The sequence below is a fragment of the Apteryx mantelli genome, chromosome 19 (assembly GCF_036417845.1).
Source record: "Apteryx mantelli isolate bAptMan1 chromosome 19, bAptMan1.hap1, whole genome shotgun sequence".
NCBI classification, from domain to species: Eukaryota; Metazoa; Chordata; class Aves; order Apterygiformes; family Apterygidae; genus Apteryx; species Apteryx mantelli.
Window position 1 is genome coordinate 13,443,649 of NC_089996.1, and position 20,511 is coordinate 13,464,159.

General features: G+C 39.6%; 1 protein-coding gene across 1 annotated transcript in view; it reads right to left on the minus strand.

Moving 5' to 3' along the window:
- Positions 1 to 19,854, minus strand: part of SMURF2 (SMAD specific E3 ubiquitin protein ligase 2) — a 68,306-nt gene extending 48,452 nt beyond the window's left edge. Inside the window, exon 1 of the mRNA XM_067308205.1 lies at positions 19,571 to 19,854. Coding sequence (XP_067164306.1) covers positions 19,571 to 19,622 — 52 coding nt within the window. The 5' untranslated portion in view covers positions 19,623 to 19,854. The remainder of the gene's footprint in view (positions 1 to 19,570) is intronic.
- Positions 19,855 to 20,511: the final 657 nt, after the last annotated feature.

A 20,511-nucleotide genomic window follows, 5' to 3' on the forward strand; every position in this document is an offset into this window, starting at 1 on the left:
CTACAGAAAGTCGTGTTTGAACTAGTGAAACTGAATATGTAGGGGCAAAACCTGAAGATTTCTCTCCTTTTTTTTTTGAGCTACATCCCGAATATGCAAATTAGGTCTAAACGATACAGTACTAAAACATGGCTATCAGGGTTCTGGGTAAGCCAGGGCTTCAGTCCCTGCCTCAGACGGTGAAAGAGAGCCAGCAGTAACACGTGGGAACTGCAGGAAAACAAAGGCTACTGCGAATATTTGCATTTCCTGGTTTCGTGGGGATGGAGCCTCGCGGACCAGCCAGGATGTTTCTAATGCATAACTTTTAGACACCGCAAATTCCACTTAACTCCTCCACCCTACTGGAAATGGCCTAGCCCTCACAGCCTGTCCCTTTTTCAACATTTTAAAAATCACTATTGTATCATCAATTCATCATAAATACACCGCTTACATATACTGAATAGTATGCTGGTCAGTAAGGGGAAAAAACATACCTTTAAATTGACAACTATTAAAATGCTTAAAAAATAAATAAGTAAAAGGGATGCCAGCAGTCAAAGATCAATTTTCAAATCAGTTTCAAAGTTGTCTGTTCCGTTTCTCACATTTGCAGTAAATACAGACTTTAAATTCATACGCCAGTAAAAATTATCAGGGTGGGAGATGGAAATTCAGCAAAGATAACTGAATCCACCAATGTTACTGTCATATTTTCTGTATGAGCTTCTCAGTTAAATGTTTTTAATACTGCAGGCAGATGAAATACACAATTCCCATAAAAACTTTTAATTCAAAGTAACATTACCAAGGATATCCTCGCTAATCTCAAACCTGCAGAGGAGATTACTATATGCAAGTGTGAGCAAAGTAAACTCTTTCATGAGCATACATTCTATTATCCTAGAAATATAGAAATAAAATAGTATTTAAGAGCTCAAGAAAAAAAAAGGGGGGGGAGAGGAGGGCACTCATATCTCAAACTTTTAAGAATCATTATGCTAAAATCTTACCTCAATCCTTAAAGACTTGTTTGAAATCCCAGCAGTTAGTTTTTAACCAAGGCCTATTTTAAACAGAAGTGATTAGTCCAAAATTCTCAGATCACATGCCCCAAAGTCCTTAGAGAGCGCAGGATTCTTCCGCTGAGGGCGAGTAAATAAAAATCACGACAAGGAAGTTCACCCATCTATTTCATAGCTCGTGCTGATAAGCAGGGCGGGGTGGAAAAAGCTAACGTTAGAAACATTTGAGCTCTGTTCTCCCTGATGCATTTCATATACCTATGAAAACGTGCTGGGGAAAAACATCTTAACGCAAAGCAGAGCCCTCGGATTTCCCTGCAGCACAGCTCTCCACCCTCTGAATGATCTAGAGTAGAGGCAACAACAAAAGAAATTCATGATCTAATTGCCAACCAGACAAAAATGCCCTGAATTTTAAAGAGGGCTTCAGACAAGAGGCACCTGCAACTAACCCAGACTCCCGGGCAGCAGGAATTGGAGCTTCCCAAAGCTTTTTGGCCTGCGGGAGCCCGGCCATCTCCGGCAGGGCACAGTCGCACGCTCGACTTAAACAGGAAGTCCCAAAATTTTGTCCCTGTTACAACCGTGATCCTAGTGGGACACTGAACTAGCAGCTGGTGCTTTCCGGAGAACCGCACACAATTTACCCGTCGTGCTCACAGTAACTCTCACACCACTCTTCAGCAAAACACCGTAAATATTAACCCTACCAGCACTGCTAAAAGTATCATCAACTGCTTTATATGAAACAATTCCTAAAACATGACGGCAATCAAGGTGGCAACTTTTTTTTAAAAAACGTCAATTTTGCCATTTCAAAAATAGAACTTGAAACATTTGAGTGATTTTTTTTTTAAATCATTCCATAATAAATAAAATTTAATGTTAAAGAATTCATGAGGATTGTGATTGAGTACTATCACTAGTCAGGGACCCCCCTCGGTATTTTACAAATCTAAACTCTCAGTTCAGCACCATTTTGCTTCAGTAGTACACCTCATCTACTGAAATCATACTGTATGAGGATATGAGTGATGTACTGTTACATCGTCCTGTATCAATACCATCAACTTAAGACACAAATTCTGAGCTGCCTCCTCGACAAAAACTGTATCCTGGCTCCTCCTCCCTTAACGGAGTTGAAATATTTAAGCGCAATGGCCCTACATTTACTTTGGGGGAGGTAAATTGTTTTTGGAGGAATGCTTTCACCTTTGGAAAGAGCCTCTCTATTGAGCTTGACGGTTCGATTTTCTTGTAAGTCAAGTCTTGCTTTAAAGAACATTTATTAAAGGCTTTTGCCAAAAAAGACAGGGTCAGCAGAAAGACCTCTGTGGACTCATGTACTTTTATCGTGTTACTATGCTTATACCTCTTTGTTTACTTAATTCTGTCCATACCTACAGAAATGTAATACCATACAAGTGGGGAAAGCATCAATTGCTTAGTGTATCTTAGTCCAGGCTATTTCCCCATCAGAAAACCATAAAGCCTCATCTACAAGAGAGCGCTCTACCTATATACTATATAATTTATAAACTGATTTAGGTAAATCATCGTAGTCCCTTAGTATAAACAGATTCAGTTTAGTTTGTGTGTAAACAGATGTGTTCTACAGATCAAATTTAAACAGTTTAAGAAGCTACCACTGCTAAACAGAGATGAGGTAACTGCACAAGCAATCCTATTTATTGCAACAAAATTAAAGCAGCTTATATTAAAGCACCAAGGTTTGTTATTTTTTGTACACGTTGTTTAAATTATTTAATTAAATCAGTACAATATTTATGTACTACTGTAAAAATAATATTAAGAGGTTTTAAAGATATGGAACAATGAAGAATGCAGATGAAATAGCTCACCATTATACAAAAAGAGAGACAGATTCTTGCCCCCCCCACCCCAAAGCTTACCATCAATTTAAACTATGATTTCAGAAACCTTTTGAGAAGATGCAATGTTCAAGCGGCAAAAAGACATTTTTTTGAGAAAGAAGAGTACATGGCAAAAGATAGGAAGTGGAGACTAAGGAGTAGGAAAAAAAGTGGGAAGCAGGTGATACCAAAAGAGGAAGGAGCATGAAGCTGAGTAATAGCTGGACTGCACTGATGTGCAAAGTTTTAACACTGTGAGTGAACGCTCCCAGCAGTATAGCAGATAATAAAAACCCAGGGGGATATTTTGAAGAAGCAGGAGGATAAATTCATTATCAGGCACCTACACGGGCAGAACGGCTTTCAAACCTAACGAGCATGCAAGTGTTTCCACGGACCTCAGGCACCAGTTACGGGCTTCGAAGCCTGCGTGGTCACGAAAGGGCTTTCGAGGGCATGCGGGCACGGAGAGCCCTCGGTTACGCCCGCGCTGGCGACTCCAGCCACCGCCAGCCTCTTGCGGCTCCCTTCGCCAAGCGCCATCCTAAGCATCGCGCCCCTGATCCTACCAGGTCGCACCTGGTTGCACATGCAAGGGAAGAGGCAAGGCTGCCAGACCCGGCTTTCCAGCGCAATCTTTAGGTTTATTTTCTAGACACATGGCTTCTTAGAGAACTCAACTGCTAATTGAGTGCTATTCCGGGCTCAAAAATAATATAAATATTTGCTTAACAATGTATTAGCTTATTAAATAAAAAACATTTTCCACCACAGCTATCTTCTTACATTTCAGTTATTTAACAGTAAATTCCTTGCAATCAGCTAATTCCATTATTTTCTCAGCCACCTACATATCTTAGGGCCAATTAGACAATTTATAGTAAATAAAACATGAACACAGGCATACTAGAACTCTGCCGTCATCCGTATGAGTTATGAGGGAACAAAGAGGGCACAAGCCTTTCCCCCTTTACATTCCTTCAACTAGTTTTGTAAACTGTAGCTCCTTTTTGTACCGATTAATTAAACCTAAGAATTCACAAATATATTCCCCGTTTACAACATCTGACAGACCAAGACTATCCTTTGCATGTTGTAGAATATGAACTGCATTATCATTGTTAAATAGATACAAGCTTTTTAAATACTAAAAATCAAAATGCAATGGCTACACTGGAACAGGCATCTACATCTCCAGTTAATCATGTATTTTTACTAAATACATGCAAATAAACTCTATTAAGTCACTTTACCAAGTTCTGCCAGTGTCCCTCATGTCATGGTTGCATTCCAGACACACAACAGTCCTCACTAAAAGGTAAAATTGCCAAAGGCTAATAAGATTGGAGTGCTTTTAGGATCCATGCAAACATTTTATGATTTAGTTAAAAGCTACGAAATTACCTAAACATGTTCAAATTTATAAAACAGACATTAGAACAAACAAGTGAGTCTAGTAGATTTTGATCCTAAACATAGACTGCTGTTCAGCAGACAATTAAAAAATAAAAAAAAACACACATAGGATCGGAGAAGATAAAGTGTTAATCACATATTTGGTGGTTTATGAGCCAAAGCAGTCTGAGGTTTAAACTGCTTCTGCTCAGTGCTCATCCCATTCAGAGACGATGAATCATTTCCCATTTGGCACCACTTCTGCCTACAAGGCTGTCTTCTGTGAGATCTCTCCTGCATCCTTGTAATACATTGCTAATTTAGTACACCTGACTTTGAGCAAAGCCCATTGTTGCCAGCTGTCAGACTAGACCTCGTCCTGTTTATCAGACACATCTAAACCATCCTGCTCTGCCCCAATCACAGAAACAGAACGCTCTTTACTAAACCCAGTGCAGTAAATTACTTTCTAATATCCTTGTTTTTCTTATCCTGCCAAAATACCAACACATCATAGATTTAAAGCAACAGCAAAATCAATTTATCCGCAGCAGCTGGACTCATACCAATTTATCCAATATCCACATTTTTTTAAAGTAGTAGTTGCTGTTCTAGTCATTCTGTATAAATTCTTGAGTTTCAGCAATAGAGGTTTGATTATTTTAAACAAAAGTAATATAAGTTCACCAGGAGCATATTCTAGTTTTTTAGGCAGGCCTCCACAGCTCTTTGAAATTATCAGAGCAAAACCAAGTATTAATCACCCCCCACACACACACACACACACTAGAATGTTTCCTCATTTTACAAAGGCTTGGTGCATGCAAAAGAAACTGCATTAATTTCTGTTTATAAATACTTGTACGGACAGCAGCTTAAAAGCACAGGGTAGGGTAGGAGTTAAAGGGGAAAAAAAATTTTTTTTAAACCTACATGCAATAAGAGAGTCTGGGAAACATATTGAAAGTTATTTAATTTACAATTCTTTTCTCCACAACAAAATCCATCAGAATTTAATCTTTACATTCTGGCTTACATACGTCAGTTATGTAGATACAAAAAAAGCAGACTCTCTCTTTTCAGGTTTTATACACTGCCTCAAATTCCTATTGCATTTTGAAAAGCATATTGCATGCTCAGAAACTCATACCCATATTAGATCCTGTTTCGATACTTCTACTCATCTGAGTACTTTAAAATTCAGTATAATCAACAAACGTACAGTAACAAATCCACTGTGCTAACAAAAATGGTGAGGTTTTTATATTCCTCTCTTTCTCTGTTTTCAGAGGGCCATGGAGCCACTTGCACTCTCGCACACCAACCCGGCGGCATCAACCCTTGTGAGCGTTTCAAGGGAGGGCACCTGAGCTCTTTTTCACCTGGGACTGACTTAAAAGGCCAATTGGCAACACGGATTCAGCGGGCCAAGGCCACTTACTGTGAGCAGCTCCACAGCACCATAGTGCTACCTTAGCTTCTGCTAGGTTTGTGCCACAACGAAGCTTACGGTACTTGCTTACTTGTAGACTGGCTGAGGATCCCCACTGTTGTTTTTCCTCATGACGATATGTATGTTGCATCCAAGCTGACAGCTTGGCTGATTGCAGGAAGAAAAAAAATTAAAATAATAGTCAAAAAAGAGAGAGATTAAGAGCGCAAACTGCACACAGGAAGGAACCAGAGACTGGTTACACTTTGGGGAACGTGGCCCAGATTGCTTCCAGAAAGCAGATCCAGAGAAGGCGGCGAGAAAGGGCACACACAACACTGCTGCTAGGGGGTATCAACCAGACAAGCCATAGTGAGTCCCTAAAATAAAGGGAAGTGGAACACAAGAAATTTATGGATGCAGAGAAGAAACAATATATATCATTTTAGTGATGCAGCAAACCTACATAAGACGTTTGCTGTTATGTAGTTGCATTTACGGCTGGCCTACCTACAGGCAATCAAAGCAAGTCTCTGGGCTTTGTGGGATATCTCCCCCCCTCCCCCCCCCCCAAAAAAAAACCTGCTGAACTACTGAAACCTCTCTGCAGTTGCAAATGGGGCATGAATCTGAAACTACTGCTGCAACCTCAACTGCAGAGCCAGTACCTGTTCCTCCAGGTGGCACAGAGGAAAAACTCGGGAAATGGAAAAACGGCACAGGATTTTACGGAATGGAGATGCAGTCAAAATAAAAGTTAGTGAAGACTATAGCCGGTTATGCGTTTTCAGGTTTAGAGTAGGAATACGAAGGATGGCAAAGGCACAAAGTTGAAGATACTGTCTGGAGAGGCCTGGAGTAGGAGCAGGTCACCTAAATTAATTTGAAAAGAAAAATTGGAGGGCCCTGCCGCTATATGTTGCTAAGAAACCAATATTGCTCTTAGATGGCCATGGATACAACGGTTACCCAAACTCCCAGTTCAGAGACCTCTAAACAGTAATGCAGTTTTCATATGATAACCCACGTCTATCCAAATACCTTAAGCAGATCAACTTATTACAGTTCTGAAAATGAGGATTCCACGGTAAAAGAAAAATGAAGGTGTTCAATTATAAGAAGTGATCAGCAACACTTCTGAAATCACACGAGAAGCACTATCCTTTCACTGGCCTACAAGAGCAGCACGGCCAGTCTAGTCTGCTGTAAGTCAGTAAAGGTACTGTTCTTGCAAATAAAAAGACCTATGTATAATTTCACTGGGTTCGTTGTTGTAACATTTGAAATGATGAATCAAATACCGTATTTCAAATATTATTCATCTGCACAATTTAAGCTAGCAGTGAGTAATCATTAAAGAAAAATATCTGCCAGGAAAAAATAACCCAGAATATATGATTCATTCACTTCTGAAACAATAAAACAATTCACTATAACAAAAATAGCTATATTGTAAATGTTTTAATTAAAAAGTTTGAAAATCAGCCAAATACACTAAATAAAGCATACCCTATTAAACATATCCATGTGTGCAAAAAAAACCAAAAAAGCCTGGTTGGAAAAAGATAATTCCATAAAATACAGTTAACACCTTATCTGATGGAAACTGTAATTTTTAGCTATTTAATACTCTTATAACAGCAAAGATACAGCTCCCCTCTCAAACTCTGACAACTGGCCATTAAATTGACAAATTAATATTAATTTCAATACAAAGGTGATACACATAGTGTATCTGAAAATGAAACAGCTAGCTCTGGAAAGGTCAAGACTTTAATATCATAGAGATTCCTAAACAATTCCTTAGGAATTAGGGCTTTCAGAGACTTTAAATCATTAAAAAGGGGATCAGCTGAAACAAACAACAACAACAAAAACCACAGATATTTAATAGCTTTATAACTGTCTAAAGCTCAAGAAGTAGTGAGAACAAGCAGTTTGCTGGAAAAGGTGTCTTCATATGAGCAGACTTTGTTTTGGCCTTACATTGATTAAGGATTACAAGAAAAAAGAAACATTGGAATCATCAAAGAGTAGCACTAAACAAACACGAAATAATTACATATATATAAAACTTCTCTTCTTTGTGGTTAGAAAATATTAAGTGTAAGTTTACTTAAAATGAAACCTAGCAGTTTCATATTCTATCAGTTCATTTATTTTTAGCTGACTAACTAAAAATTCACACATCTGATAGCATTCTTAAAATTTCTCCTCACTTTATCATATATAACCATTTTCTGAATAGGCCTCTAAAAGAAATTTCAAATACAACATGATGGCTTTCTGCTGCTGGAGATGCATCTGCCCAATACATGTAATCTCATATTTGTTTCTTCACTGTTTAAATTCTTTTGCATACTCTCTGTGTGTGTGCATATATGTATTTTTATGTGTGTGTGTGTGTGTGTGTGTGTGTGTGTGTATATATATATATATACACACATACGTTTTCCTTAGCAAGAGACAACTTAATATAAACAAAGCACAGTATGTTAGATCAGTCAACTAGCTAACACACGAAGCTTTCCCTGTATAAATCCAGTGGTGACAGTGTGTAAAACTAGATTTTTTCCCCCCTCTTTGCATAAAGAAATCTTTATATCCAATGCAAGATCCAGCAGAGTACATAAATGATAACTCTCATATAGTCAATACAAATATATTAATTATCAAATGTACAGAGAAAGCTGACCAAAAAAGGTGAAACCTTTCTTTCATTCAACTAACTCATCAATAGCCGATAACACTTATCTGAAAAAATATTTGTTACTTAGAAACCACTGTGAATAGATGGCATGTAAATTAGTCAGGGAAACATTACAAAATACAGAACTCTTAATCATTTTCACATATTAATTGGCAGAAAGTCTTCTGGCCCCATTTATATCATATATTCCTTAGAATCAAAGCTTTAAAAAAAATTTTTTTTAGAGTTTGCTAACAGCTGAAAATCTCCTTTTGTTCTGCATGTCAGGAATAATTATAAACTTAACTGCAAGCTTCTCTTGGAATTATGTTATGAGTCATGGTCACTCAGAGGCCAGCCTTTAATTTCCTACCTCTTGCAGTTAGGATCAAGGTGATGAAGGTGCCGAGCAAAGGAACAGCTGGGAGAAGTAATCCTGAGGAAGTTTATTTCTTCCTGTTTGTTTTTAAACTGGTCTCCTACGTTCAGCTGAAAGTGCTTACATTCTTTACAGTTGTTAGACATCTTAAATTCTTACAGGACACCTCAGCTATGGACGAAAACTTCTTGCAAGTAATACAGTCCAATCAGCGACTATGACATTGCACACACAATATTAACATTCTTAGGTTACAAAGCTAAGTGTTGAAAAGTTCAGAAACGTAAGAATTAGGGCTGCCCCTGCAATCCTGCGTCCTGTTCACTGCTACACCGGGACGGTCCGGGTACCAAAAGACTCCCAGCGACTTGCCCTGCCAAAAGCAGCCTCCACCTCCTGCCCGTTTGACCCAGAGGGCTCCTTGTCCCAGGTCACTCCCTTCTTCTCCACCCTCATCCAACTTTTGAGCCCTCTCTATTCCTGTTAACGTCCTTCTTCACTCCGAGTTTAGCCTTAACCGAATGGGATCGCCCCCCTGCGCGCTCAGCTCCTGCCCCAGCAGTCTGTTAAAACGCACGCTACCTCTTACTTCGCTGATACAACGATGACTGCCTATTATTAAGGCCCTGTTTAATAATGTTCCTACCCAACAAAATAGGATTTTTTAAAAATGATACATGACATAAAATTATAATCTCCTTCCTGAAACTGGCTGAATATTAACAGAAACTTCCCCAAAATAAATTCAGCCTGATTTAGCCATCCAGCATGAAAATTTTCAGTTTTAACAGATTATTTAACACCAACTGAAAAGAGTCTCATAAGGGGAAGTGCTAACTACAGCTGGCACCATAAGCCTCAATTCGGAATTCCAAGTTCAACTATAGGTATAAACTCCGCTGACAGTGAATAAAAAGCAAAGACGTCCATACAGACAAAGCCATTCCCAACTGCATTCAGGCTACAGGAGGCAGCAGCAACTCCAGGAATGAGCGTTCCTACCATACCCCATACTGCTAAACCGCAACTATAAGCCTTCAAGAGGGTCAGATTAACCAGGGCCAATTTTTTCATGCTACTGCTGCTCTGTCACGAAGGCACTTGGTGGCTGCAGAACACGAGTGAACCTCCAGTCTTGGACCACACTACGCATAAATGTTTAACTGTGGAGAGAATTTGAAGTTTCAATAAACTTGCACAAAAATATGAAGCCTTTGAAGAGGTCCAAAGTACTATCCTGCACAGATTAAGTTACGTTATGCCGATACACAGGAAATAGCTGACTTATTCTACAGGATGAGCAAGTCAACAGAGGAAAGGAACTTTCAGGAAAAATGATAATTATGGTAATAGGGAAATCTGAGGCACATATTCGCAATTTATATTCAGATTCCATAAATGAATAGAAATTTCTTCATGATCTGTTGGCCACAGAAGCAAATGATACATGGAAAAAATAAATACATAGTACCTCCCTGGGCAGAAGGCAAAACATAACTTATTGTTTTAGATTATAGAACTACAGAAACTTTAAGCTCTTCTCATTGCCTCACGGCAAGACAGCTATTGGGAGAGCATTACGAACTGGGGGAGCAGAAAGCTCAAGCAAGGGAGAGAAGACTACACAAATGATTTACTTTATTACAAAGCGGGCACAACGCTTTTACTACCGAAAATTACTGTAAGTCACTTTTTGGTTAAAGGCCTTCCCCCTCTTCCTGTTACAGAGGGAAGTATAAACCGGCAGCATTTTAAATCATTCTTTGACCCAGTTCTTAGGTAGAAATCCCAAAGGTGAAGATTTTCATAGAAGGGCTACACTGGAACATAACATCACGACTTCAGGCTATATCTTGGCCAGTTCCACATTAGTACGCTCACAAAAATCTAAATCCTTGAACTTCTTAACAAAAAGTGCATATCCAGCCATTTAAGGCAAACCCAACCCAAATATTGTGTGGAATCGTAAACTTACAGATGGCATTTGCTTCTGTAAGAATATGTGGGGATTTCACATGTGAAGCAGCATGTTTGCTCTTGACCTCTGTTCAAGCTATTTTCCCCCAATCCACACATCCACACTTTAGCAACAGTTTCTTATGAAAATAAATGTGATGTATACATCTGAAGATTCTCTTTACCTATGTTCCTAACATTTTGTGCTTTTATTAGCAATTCTAGATGTTTGGGACATATTTAGAAATGCCATTCATATGACCCATTTGAAATTACGAAAGATTGCACTTAAAGTTATTACAGTTGTTCATAGGCTTGTCTGTCTGGATCGTACTGATTACTAAGATGCTTCTGCAATCACAGTATAAAACATTTTTGAACTTTCAACTAGAATCTTATAAAGAAAAGTTCTAGAAAATTCCTGCGTTAATATGCATTATACCATTCTTTAAAGTTGCATCAATTAACATCTCATGCATTGTGAACCCATACTTAAAGAAGTCAGACACTTTTTATTTCTTAATGAGGAAAGCTAAGTAAGTGCTATCCAGCATATAGCAGGACCAGGTCCTTCACGTCCATTTAAATGTAGTACTTAGCAGCACATATATTTTCTAAAATATATATACATATATATATATATATATATATATATATATATATATATAAGATCAGCATGAGGAAGAAAAACATTCAGTATCTTTAGATTTTCACACGGAAAATGCAACCATTACTATTTGGTTAAGAGCAATATTGTAGTCAGGAGCCTGAAATATAAGAGAACTCTTCTGTATGGTTTAGTCTAACTACTTTAGTTTTTTAGTAGGAACCTACTTTAGTTTTCTGCTTCCACTGTAAAATGACCCAATAACTGGTATACTTATAGTGCCTTCAGGTGCCTTTGTCAGCTCAGTTCCTCCAGCCAGCTCTTGAATACTTCTGCTCCACTCTATCCCGTTCCACTCTTACGAATGGCCCCTTTTCCCTACAATGACCACCACCACCTATCTACGTCAGCACCATCTTTACGAGTTTTTTAAATCCATCTGACATCACCTTTTATAAATTAAGACAGCAGCACTTCTTTGGCTGCTTAACAAAAAAGGGGAATACCTCAACATTACTACAGCGAGGCACAATGCTATCAATCCAGTCTGCATACAGTCTTCTATACAGAGCTATAAAACATGTAATTTTAATAAATCCATCAGGGAAAAGAGTGAGTGAAATCTTTTTTTCTGAAAACAAAAGCAAGATTTATACACATTATAAGTTAATTGTTTCAGAGCAATAAAAGGTGGAAACATTCTGGTAAGAGTTGACTTGAAGAATTATTTGCCATAAGGACACATGAATATTTGGCACAATTAACACTATGAGCTTCTAATCCCACGCAGTTAAGTATGAATATAACTCTATAAGTTTTACCTGGACATGTTTAGTTCTTTTACACACATGTTTAAGGATTTTAATTAATTTATTTATAAGCCATGTTTGTAAGTACTCTAAACCAGATACATCTTTCTTCCTCCACCAAGAATAAAACATGTTTCATTTTAATACATTTATATTTTTCAATTAAAAACACATGTATGAAGTAGACTTTTTACTAAAATGAAACACTAAACTTTATTGAGTACATTCCATTTACCCTCCTCAAGTCTTATAATTCACACTAAGTAGCAGTTTTACTATATGCAGTTTTAAGAGCACAGAGCCTAGCCTTTATTTATATTATAAAGCAATCACCTAGTTGGCTCAAGTTTTCAGAAAATGCTTCTGGTATTACTGATGCATATTCTCACCCTCAATTAAATACGAGCATAGCTGCATCTATAATTGTATTTATGTATGTATCTATATATTCAACTCCAAATCAGGTAGTTAGGCATGTTAAAAAAGAGTATCATTACAGATACAATTAGTTACGACGCCCTTAACTCCATTGGTTTTACTAGAATCTGGGTCAAGGCAGAATGAAAATGAGTTTATGTCACTTGTTTAAAGCCGTACCATGTGATGCTGCAAGATACGTCCCCAATCCCACAAACACTTCACTAACATGAACCACCATGCACTCACATCACAGCCCTGCTCTGTGCCCAGTTAAAAAAAAAGGGGCAGGGGGAAAGAGGAGGAAGAGGTTGGTTATAACTTGGATAAATTCCTCAATCCAGTTGATCACAATGTCGTTTGGAATAAGGGATGCACACAGTCTGCAGAATGGTGCTGGGGGGAGAAATGCTTTTACACTGGAACTGTCACTATAATGTTTGTGGCGATATGGTATCACACATGCTAATTTAAGCATGTATGGCAGAAGCTGGGTGCATGTTCTCATTGTGAATAATAGCAAATTACATGATCTGCACATGTTCTGTACATATGAAACAACTTTAATGAATTCAATATAAAGGACACCAGGATTAAATACTTCACTTGAGTATTATTGAACCACCAGCAACTAACAATACCAAAGCCATAGTTGGAGCGACTCTCTCGTTCTACAAGAAAACAATTTTTATATGTTGTCTTAAACATGTATTGGCCAAGAATCATTCCAGAAAATTAACAACAGGATACAGCTTTATAAACTTACATGCTGCTACTTTTTCTTTCACTTTCAGAACTTTGAAAATGTGAATAACACTTCAACTAAGCAATACTTTTTACTTACTTTTGAGGATAGCAGACCTTTTAGTTTAATTTGCCTGCAAAAGAAGAAACTGTATCTTTCAAATATTTTAAAGTAGAAAAAAAAATTTACCAAGAACCTGCAGCTTGTTAAAATACAACTGAAAAACGACCCTGAATCACCCCCAATGCATAGGCTCAGAAGGCCTAAACCAGAACCCTGTTTTCTGTGGATTTATACTAAAGAGAAACAACAAACACGGGCAGAAAGTCAAGAGAGAATGTTTTTAAACCCCAGCTTTTCCAGGTTTATCCTTTTTATGATCCTGTGCACATCTCTTCTCCACTCTAAGTTTCCCTACATAAACCTAGACGATAGTGCTTACCCAATTTTGTCCTGAGCTTTCTTATCTATAGATTAAGATTTCTTTAAAGTTGCAAGCATTCTTATCTATGCTTTCATTGCAAGTATTTAAAGTTTAAGTAGCAAGAAAAAGTCAACAGTTTGCTTCCTTGAATATGCTATTGTCAGATGCCCCTCAAAATTTGGATCCTATTTCCCAAAGAGGAAATGTGCTCTAGCAGTGGAGACAGACAGTAGCTACTTTTGTATCCATTATCTAATATTATAGAGATTAATCTTTACCAGCCACTCAGAAGTTATTCAAATGATCTCAGACATTGCATGTGTCAGGAGCATTTAAATTTTAATGTATTAAAACACGCACATAATAGCCTGTGCAGCAATGTACTCATGCCATTATGCCAAGTCAGAAGTCAGGTCATGCCATTATTATTATTATGATGAGAGAAGGGAAGACTCCCAAAGAAATCATTCACCTTTTCAAATATCCACAAGAAAGATCTGCCCTAATGGTGAAATGTCATTTTAAGCAAGATGGCAACGCAAGGATATACTTCAAAGGCCATGAGATAAAACAGAACAAAACATTAAAAGCTGTCTTCTTGCAGGGATCAACCTATTCACCTTACAGACACAGAGACAAAATGTCTTCATCTGGGGCCTGATCAGATTTTCAGAGTGATTAACAAAAAGGAAAAAAGAAAATATGAAAGAATGTGTTGCTAATAGCTGAGTTACTCAGCTAGTTCAAATACACATACATTATGATACAGCTTAAACTCTTTACATTTAACTGACAAGTACAATTATAAAAATTACTCACTATTTTTCCACCCCAGGATTTCTACTCCCTCCCCCACAACAACTTGAAAAAACAACAAAAAAAACTAACATTAGGACTGCAAATTTCCCACGTCTCCTGCATATGTTCCCATGTTACCTACAAAGGTAAATCTTCTACCAGCTTCTACTGACCGCTTTCCTCTTTGTACAACCAAGGATGAATATTAGGCCTTTTTGCCCTTTTAATTGGAAGCTCATGTTGAATTGCTTTCCCACTAGGACTTCCTCCCCCAAATCCTTTTTGATCATTGTTTTCTTTGCCACTATATCCCATTGTGTATGGTCTGTGTTCCTTGAACATAGATACCTAATTTTATATCTAGATGAATAAAACTTTGTCATTATAAGCTGAACCCACTGAAACAAGTAGTTGAGACTGCTCTATACATCTGCTCAGTTGTTGCTTACAATTCTACCATTTCTGTGATCTGCAACTGTTTTATATGTATACAAACACATACACATACATATTGAATTATGAAGTGTGTGTGTGCATATATGACAGTATTGAGGGCCACGCATCCTACTAATCCCTACACAAACAGGCTAGGCGCATGCCTATTGACTTTGTTATGATTTTGCCAACTTAAACCACTTAGCATATAATTTATTGATTCTGATTTCTTAAGTACTGGTTCGTAGCAAGTCACGTGTCAACAAGACAAAAATACCTTACATGAAGGGACTCCATTGGTTTATTGTTGACTAAAGCCCATCTAACTACAGGCTGCTGGCAAAAGAGGCAGTCCTGCTCTCTTCTCAGCTTCTCATTGCACATCCCTCTCCTCCTTCAATACAAAAAATGGTTTTTCTTGATAAGGTTAGTTTTCAGCTCATCACACAGCTACACAGTTGCTGGAGTCAATACAAGGGAAGGCACAGAAAGGTGAAGCCAGGGACTAGGAAGAGGGGGGAAAAAAAAAGAAAAGAAAAAAAAAAGAAACAGACCTCCCATTTTAAGCTGATCTAAAATTGCACTGCCATTTAAGTTAATTATAAAACCATAACTTTGATACAGAAAAAATACAGGTAGGTAGTTTTATCGATCAATCAGTCATGCTGTTTCTATAGTGAGGCTCTGCTAGCCATAAACTTCTGTCCTGTTTCCAACAAAACTAACACACTTTCTTCCTTCAACGCCATAATCCTATGGTACAGTACCACCTTTGTACTGTAAGAAATGAATATACAGTAAAATCAACATAAGCCATAGTAGATGAGATACTGTTCATTTTCTAGAACACAACAATCCAGTGCTTTTATTTTCCTAACTGGCAAACTTTGTCAGGGATCCTGAAAGACAGATCTCTCACACCTCTTCAGGCCTACCTCTCATTCTTTACCAGAAAAACTCTGCCAGATCATTCCAATTTTATCCACGGGAACTTTTTTTGCCATCTTTTACAGCACAGCATAATTGTGCTTTATGGCTAGCTTCACTTCTATTCTAAACAGAAGTGATAGCTATAACGCATGAACTAAATTAAACCATGCATTAATCTTCATTCAACTCAATATATTCTAGTGCCCATATAGTTTTGCAAACTTCAAACTGATTTCTTACATTTCTTTCTGCTTGATAAAGCCTTACATACTTCATTTAGGTAACTGTCATTTATTTTCTTCTTAAGTGAATACAGTCATATGTAACTATTTTAACATCAGATAATTCACAGACTAAGACATAAAATATTTACCAAGCAACTGAAAGCAATGATCATTTCTAGGTTTTGAAGAATATGTGGGGGTTCCATCTGAGAGTATAGTATATTTACAAATCCACAAATTCAATAAAACACTGAGAAAATTCACAATAGAATTGAAAGGGATGACTGCACTTGCAGTTTTTATATAACTCAAATATACTCAGAATAGGACTGAGAAAATGGCAGTAAAAATGTCAGAGTTGAAGGAACTTTCCTTATAATAACATTATCCAAGGAAGCTGTAATGTAAGTTAGCTACTAAGATAAATTTTGAAGAGTAGTGCAGTTCTAGACTTAAGCTAATTTAAATTACACTCACTATATTTTATCAGAAACAAGCACTTACACTTCATATTAGAATCAAAGTCTCACCAAAAGGCATAATCTTTGGATTTTAACAGTTATCTAGCAACTTTCTAGCTCAAGACAATGCAAAATGTATCAATATACATATAACTAAAGGTCGGAGTGATCTTTACGACAGACAACTAAAGCTATGAGCAAAAGAATAACCTTTGAAGAAACGTACAACACAGATTCACTGTAAACTAAATAAAAACTTACTAGAAGTATGCCACCACTGTGGTTTTTCTCTGTTATGGAACCCAGACCTAAATAAACTGTTAAACACTTAGTGTAAAGGTATGCCAAACATTTCTCAGAATTTTCTTAAGGTCCCAACAAAGAACCAACCTTTTTTGCAAAATGAGGCCTAGGTTAAATATTTTATTTGGCTCCTCAAGATGGACTGAGAAGTTGGGCATTAGCTCCAGATCAGTTCTTGGACTCACATCAAACATGACCCTGTCATTTATCCAGTCAGTCAAAACAATGTTTTCCATCTAAACCTTTAATGTTTATGTCCTGAAAAACTGCTAATTGAATCCAGTTCTTGAAATCCATTTTTTAATCTATAGCATCTAATTTAGAGATAATGAACAGAAAAGATAAGTATTATACAATGATTGCAGAATGAATCCTATAAATACTCAAGCCAAAACATAAGACTGCTAGTTTCATAAAGCCAAAGAAAATTAAGATTAAATAACATTTGTCAGTTTGAGAATAAACTTTTAAAAACACTGGAATATACAGATTCTTTTAATTCCAAACAGTTTTAGAATTCAAGAGTCCTCACACTGCTTTTCCAATCAAAAAGGGTAATCAAAACCACACAGAGCACTTAAAACTATTCCTAGGCAAGAACTGACAACATCTCAGCTCAATTAATAAAGTTCAATTCAGTGCTTATAACAGCTTTCCTTAAACATGTAAAACTTCCTTACAACAAATGACCTTCTGTGAAACAATATGCAATTAACCAAAGCACAAAATACCTCAAGCATTTTTAACTTGAGAAATAGGCTGATGTTTCATATAAACTTCCAAAAAAACAGAACTGGTACTCAGCAACTGCAAACAGCTGCTAGAGCTGGAATAGTCCCTGTAAAGACAATTTTGTCTGCATCCTGTGTTCTGCATATATCCTTCCTAAAATACAAGACGACAAGAACTCAGAAGCACGTCTTAAGACGGTATCTGCTTCTTTTTGGAACTGACTGCACAACTACACAGTCTCCTAAAACTCAGTAAGTAAAGCTACTGCTTATTTCTTGCTCAGAGTCATAATCCCCCATAACATATTTATATTGTCACAGACAGATGATTATATCCTTAGTCCTTAATAAAAATAAAACAACTACAGAACATGAAATCCAAAGGTAAAAAAGGCAACTCCCTAAACAGGTATTTTCCACACTTTTACATGAGGCTCCAGACCATTTTTAACATTTCAAAGATAGAGCAAGTCTGAACACTCAGGAAAAAAAAGAATTAAGTACTGCATGAGTGAAGCAAGAACCTAAAGAGAAAGCTACAAAATACACTTTAAAACCAAGGCAGCACTGTTCCATGCATCAGTCCCAGCTATGCTTATTTTAAAAGTTTTATTTCTAAGTGTAATATATAGACACTCACAAATCTCCATGAGAACTAGATTACAAATTTAGACCAAGTATTTCCAGAGTAAAACATAAGCAGACGCATTTATTTTCCCTGTAAAAATAACATACTTTGAAAAAATAAGTAAGAAAACATATCTCTTGATTAGACATTAACTGGAAATATTTCACATGCACTTAAAGTAAATATACCAACTCTGTCAGATTTTTTTTTAAATACCTATTGGGCTTTTCTTGCAAGCAGAAGCACTATCCTGCTAAAACACACTATTTGAAGGCAACAGTATTAGTAATATCATTATTTTCTAATCGCTCTTACTTTCATGCAGTGACAATTTAGAACACAAAGTATGTGTTTTTTTGCTAGGGAGGGTTTACATTATTTTTCATTATCTCTTTTCTTTAAAGTCTTTTAAATATATATATATATATTTTTTTTTTTTAAGAAAGCTCCAGCAATGCTTTTTAAGATTTTCTCCTCTAAACCTATTTACCTGGGTTCTTACTGTAAAAAAAGAAAGCACAAACTTCCAGTATTTAGAAAAAACTTATTTCCCTTCCCAGCGTGCAGGTGAGGAGTTCTGGCGATATTTAGAAACATTAGAGGTCAAGCGATCTTCCGAAAGAGGGCTGGCAGCACAAGGCATGATAGCAAACCACCTGGATACGACTTTAACTAAGGAAATCGGCCGGGGGGGGGGACAAACAAAGAGATCAAAACAAAGAGTGTGACAGTTTCTTTCAAGTTTACGCTGGGAAGAAGAGGGGGGAAAAATAAAATAAAACACAGGGGGGACGGGGGGGACACAGGGTAAGGCAGGCAGCGCCGACAAGCTGGCAGCGGCCGGCTCCCCCCGCCTCAAGCTGCCCCTCGCCGCCCGCCCGGGCGCTGGCGCCTGCCTGCGGGGCGCAGACATTTTCCTCACGACGCCCCCCCGCCCCGTCGCGGTGATGGGAGGAGAGGGAAGAGTTCACCCCGCGCGCACACACACACACAGAGGCCTGAGAGGCTGCTCCAAGCCCAGGTTCAATCTCAAATACGCGCCGAGGCGGCTCGCCCCCACCCGCCCCTCCAGCCGGGCTCGCCCCGCTCGGCTCCCGCGGCGCCTCTCCCCGCCGCCCAACGGCCGCCCAACGGCCGCCTCGCCTCGCCTCGCCCCCGGGCCCCAGCTGCCCCCTCAAAGCCCTTGGCCCTTCCTCGCGCTCTTCCCTCCCCAACTCGCCCCCTCGCCGCTGCCCGGCCGCCGCCGCACCGTTGGCGGAGGCGAAGGGCGGGAGGCCCCCGCCGCCCTCCCCGCCGCCGCCGCCGCCCCGCCGCGCTCGCCCTCACCTGTCAGTCGCAGCTTGACGGGCCCGTTCCGCCGGGCCCCTTGGTTGGACATGTCCCCGGCTGCTCCTAGGGCTCGGCGCTGCCTGGCCCGGGGCTCCCCCTGCCTCTGGGTCCGGGAAGGGAGACGGGGCGGGCAGGGGGGAGGGGACGGGCTAATGGAGTCGGGCCGGGCGCTCAGGGCAGCAGCAGCAGCGGCAGCGGCGGCGGCGGCCGCCGCAGGAGGAGGAGGCGGAGGAGAAGCCCGGATGTGCCCAGCGTCGCCATGAGCGGGGCCAGCGCCGAGGAGGAGGAGGAGGAGGAGGCGGAGACGCGGCCGCCTCGCCTCGCCTCCCTTCCCCGCCCCCGAGGCCGCAGCCGGGCGGCGAGCACAACAAAGCCGGCGACGGGGCCGCGCGGCGGGCAGCGGCCTGGCCGGGCCTCCCCTTCCCTCCCCGAGCGAGGAGAAGCCGCCTTGCGCGGCCCGATTTCGCTCCTGCCCTCGGAGGGACGGTGACTTTTTCAGGGACTTCCAGGCTTCGAAGCGGAGCGGGGGCAGGGAGAGCCACGGCGCCGGGGGGCAGCTTGCGGGGGGCCCGTGGAGGACGCGGGGCCCCCCAGAAGAGCCCTGACGGTCGCCACGGTCACCCTCACGTTGGAAGTCCGGGCGAGCTAATAAACCACGCGCCTGTTCTTGCTAATAACTGTACTAATATTTTGTATGCTCAGCGCACAAGTCGGGCAGCAGCGTCATTGCACGGGCAGCCTGTAGAGCGTTAACCACGCAGGGAGTCCTAGATCAGGATCCGTCCTGTGGGTGAGGATTCAAACGTGGGATGAAAATATGACCCGTGCTTCACCGAGTTTATAGTATCGCTTCTACCTAACCCAGGTGAAGTCACCCAGAAGGTAGAGCTGAACCATGAGCATACCAGGAGTTGTCCCATCTGGAGAGAGCGCGGTGC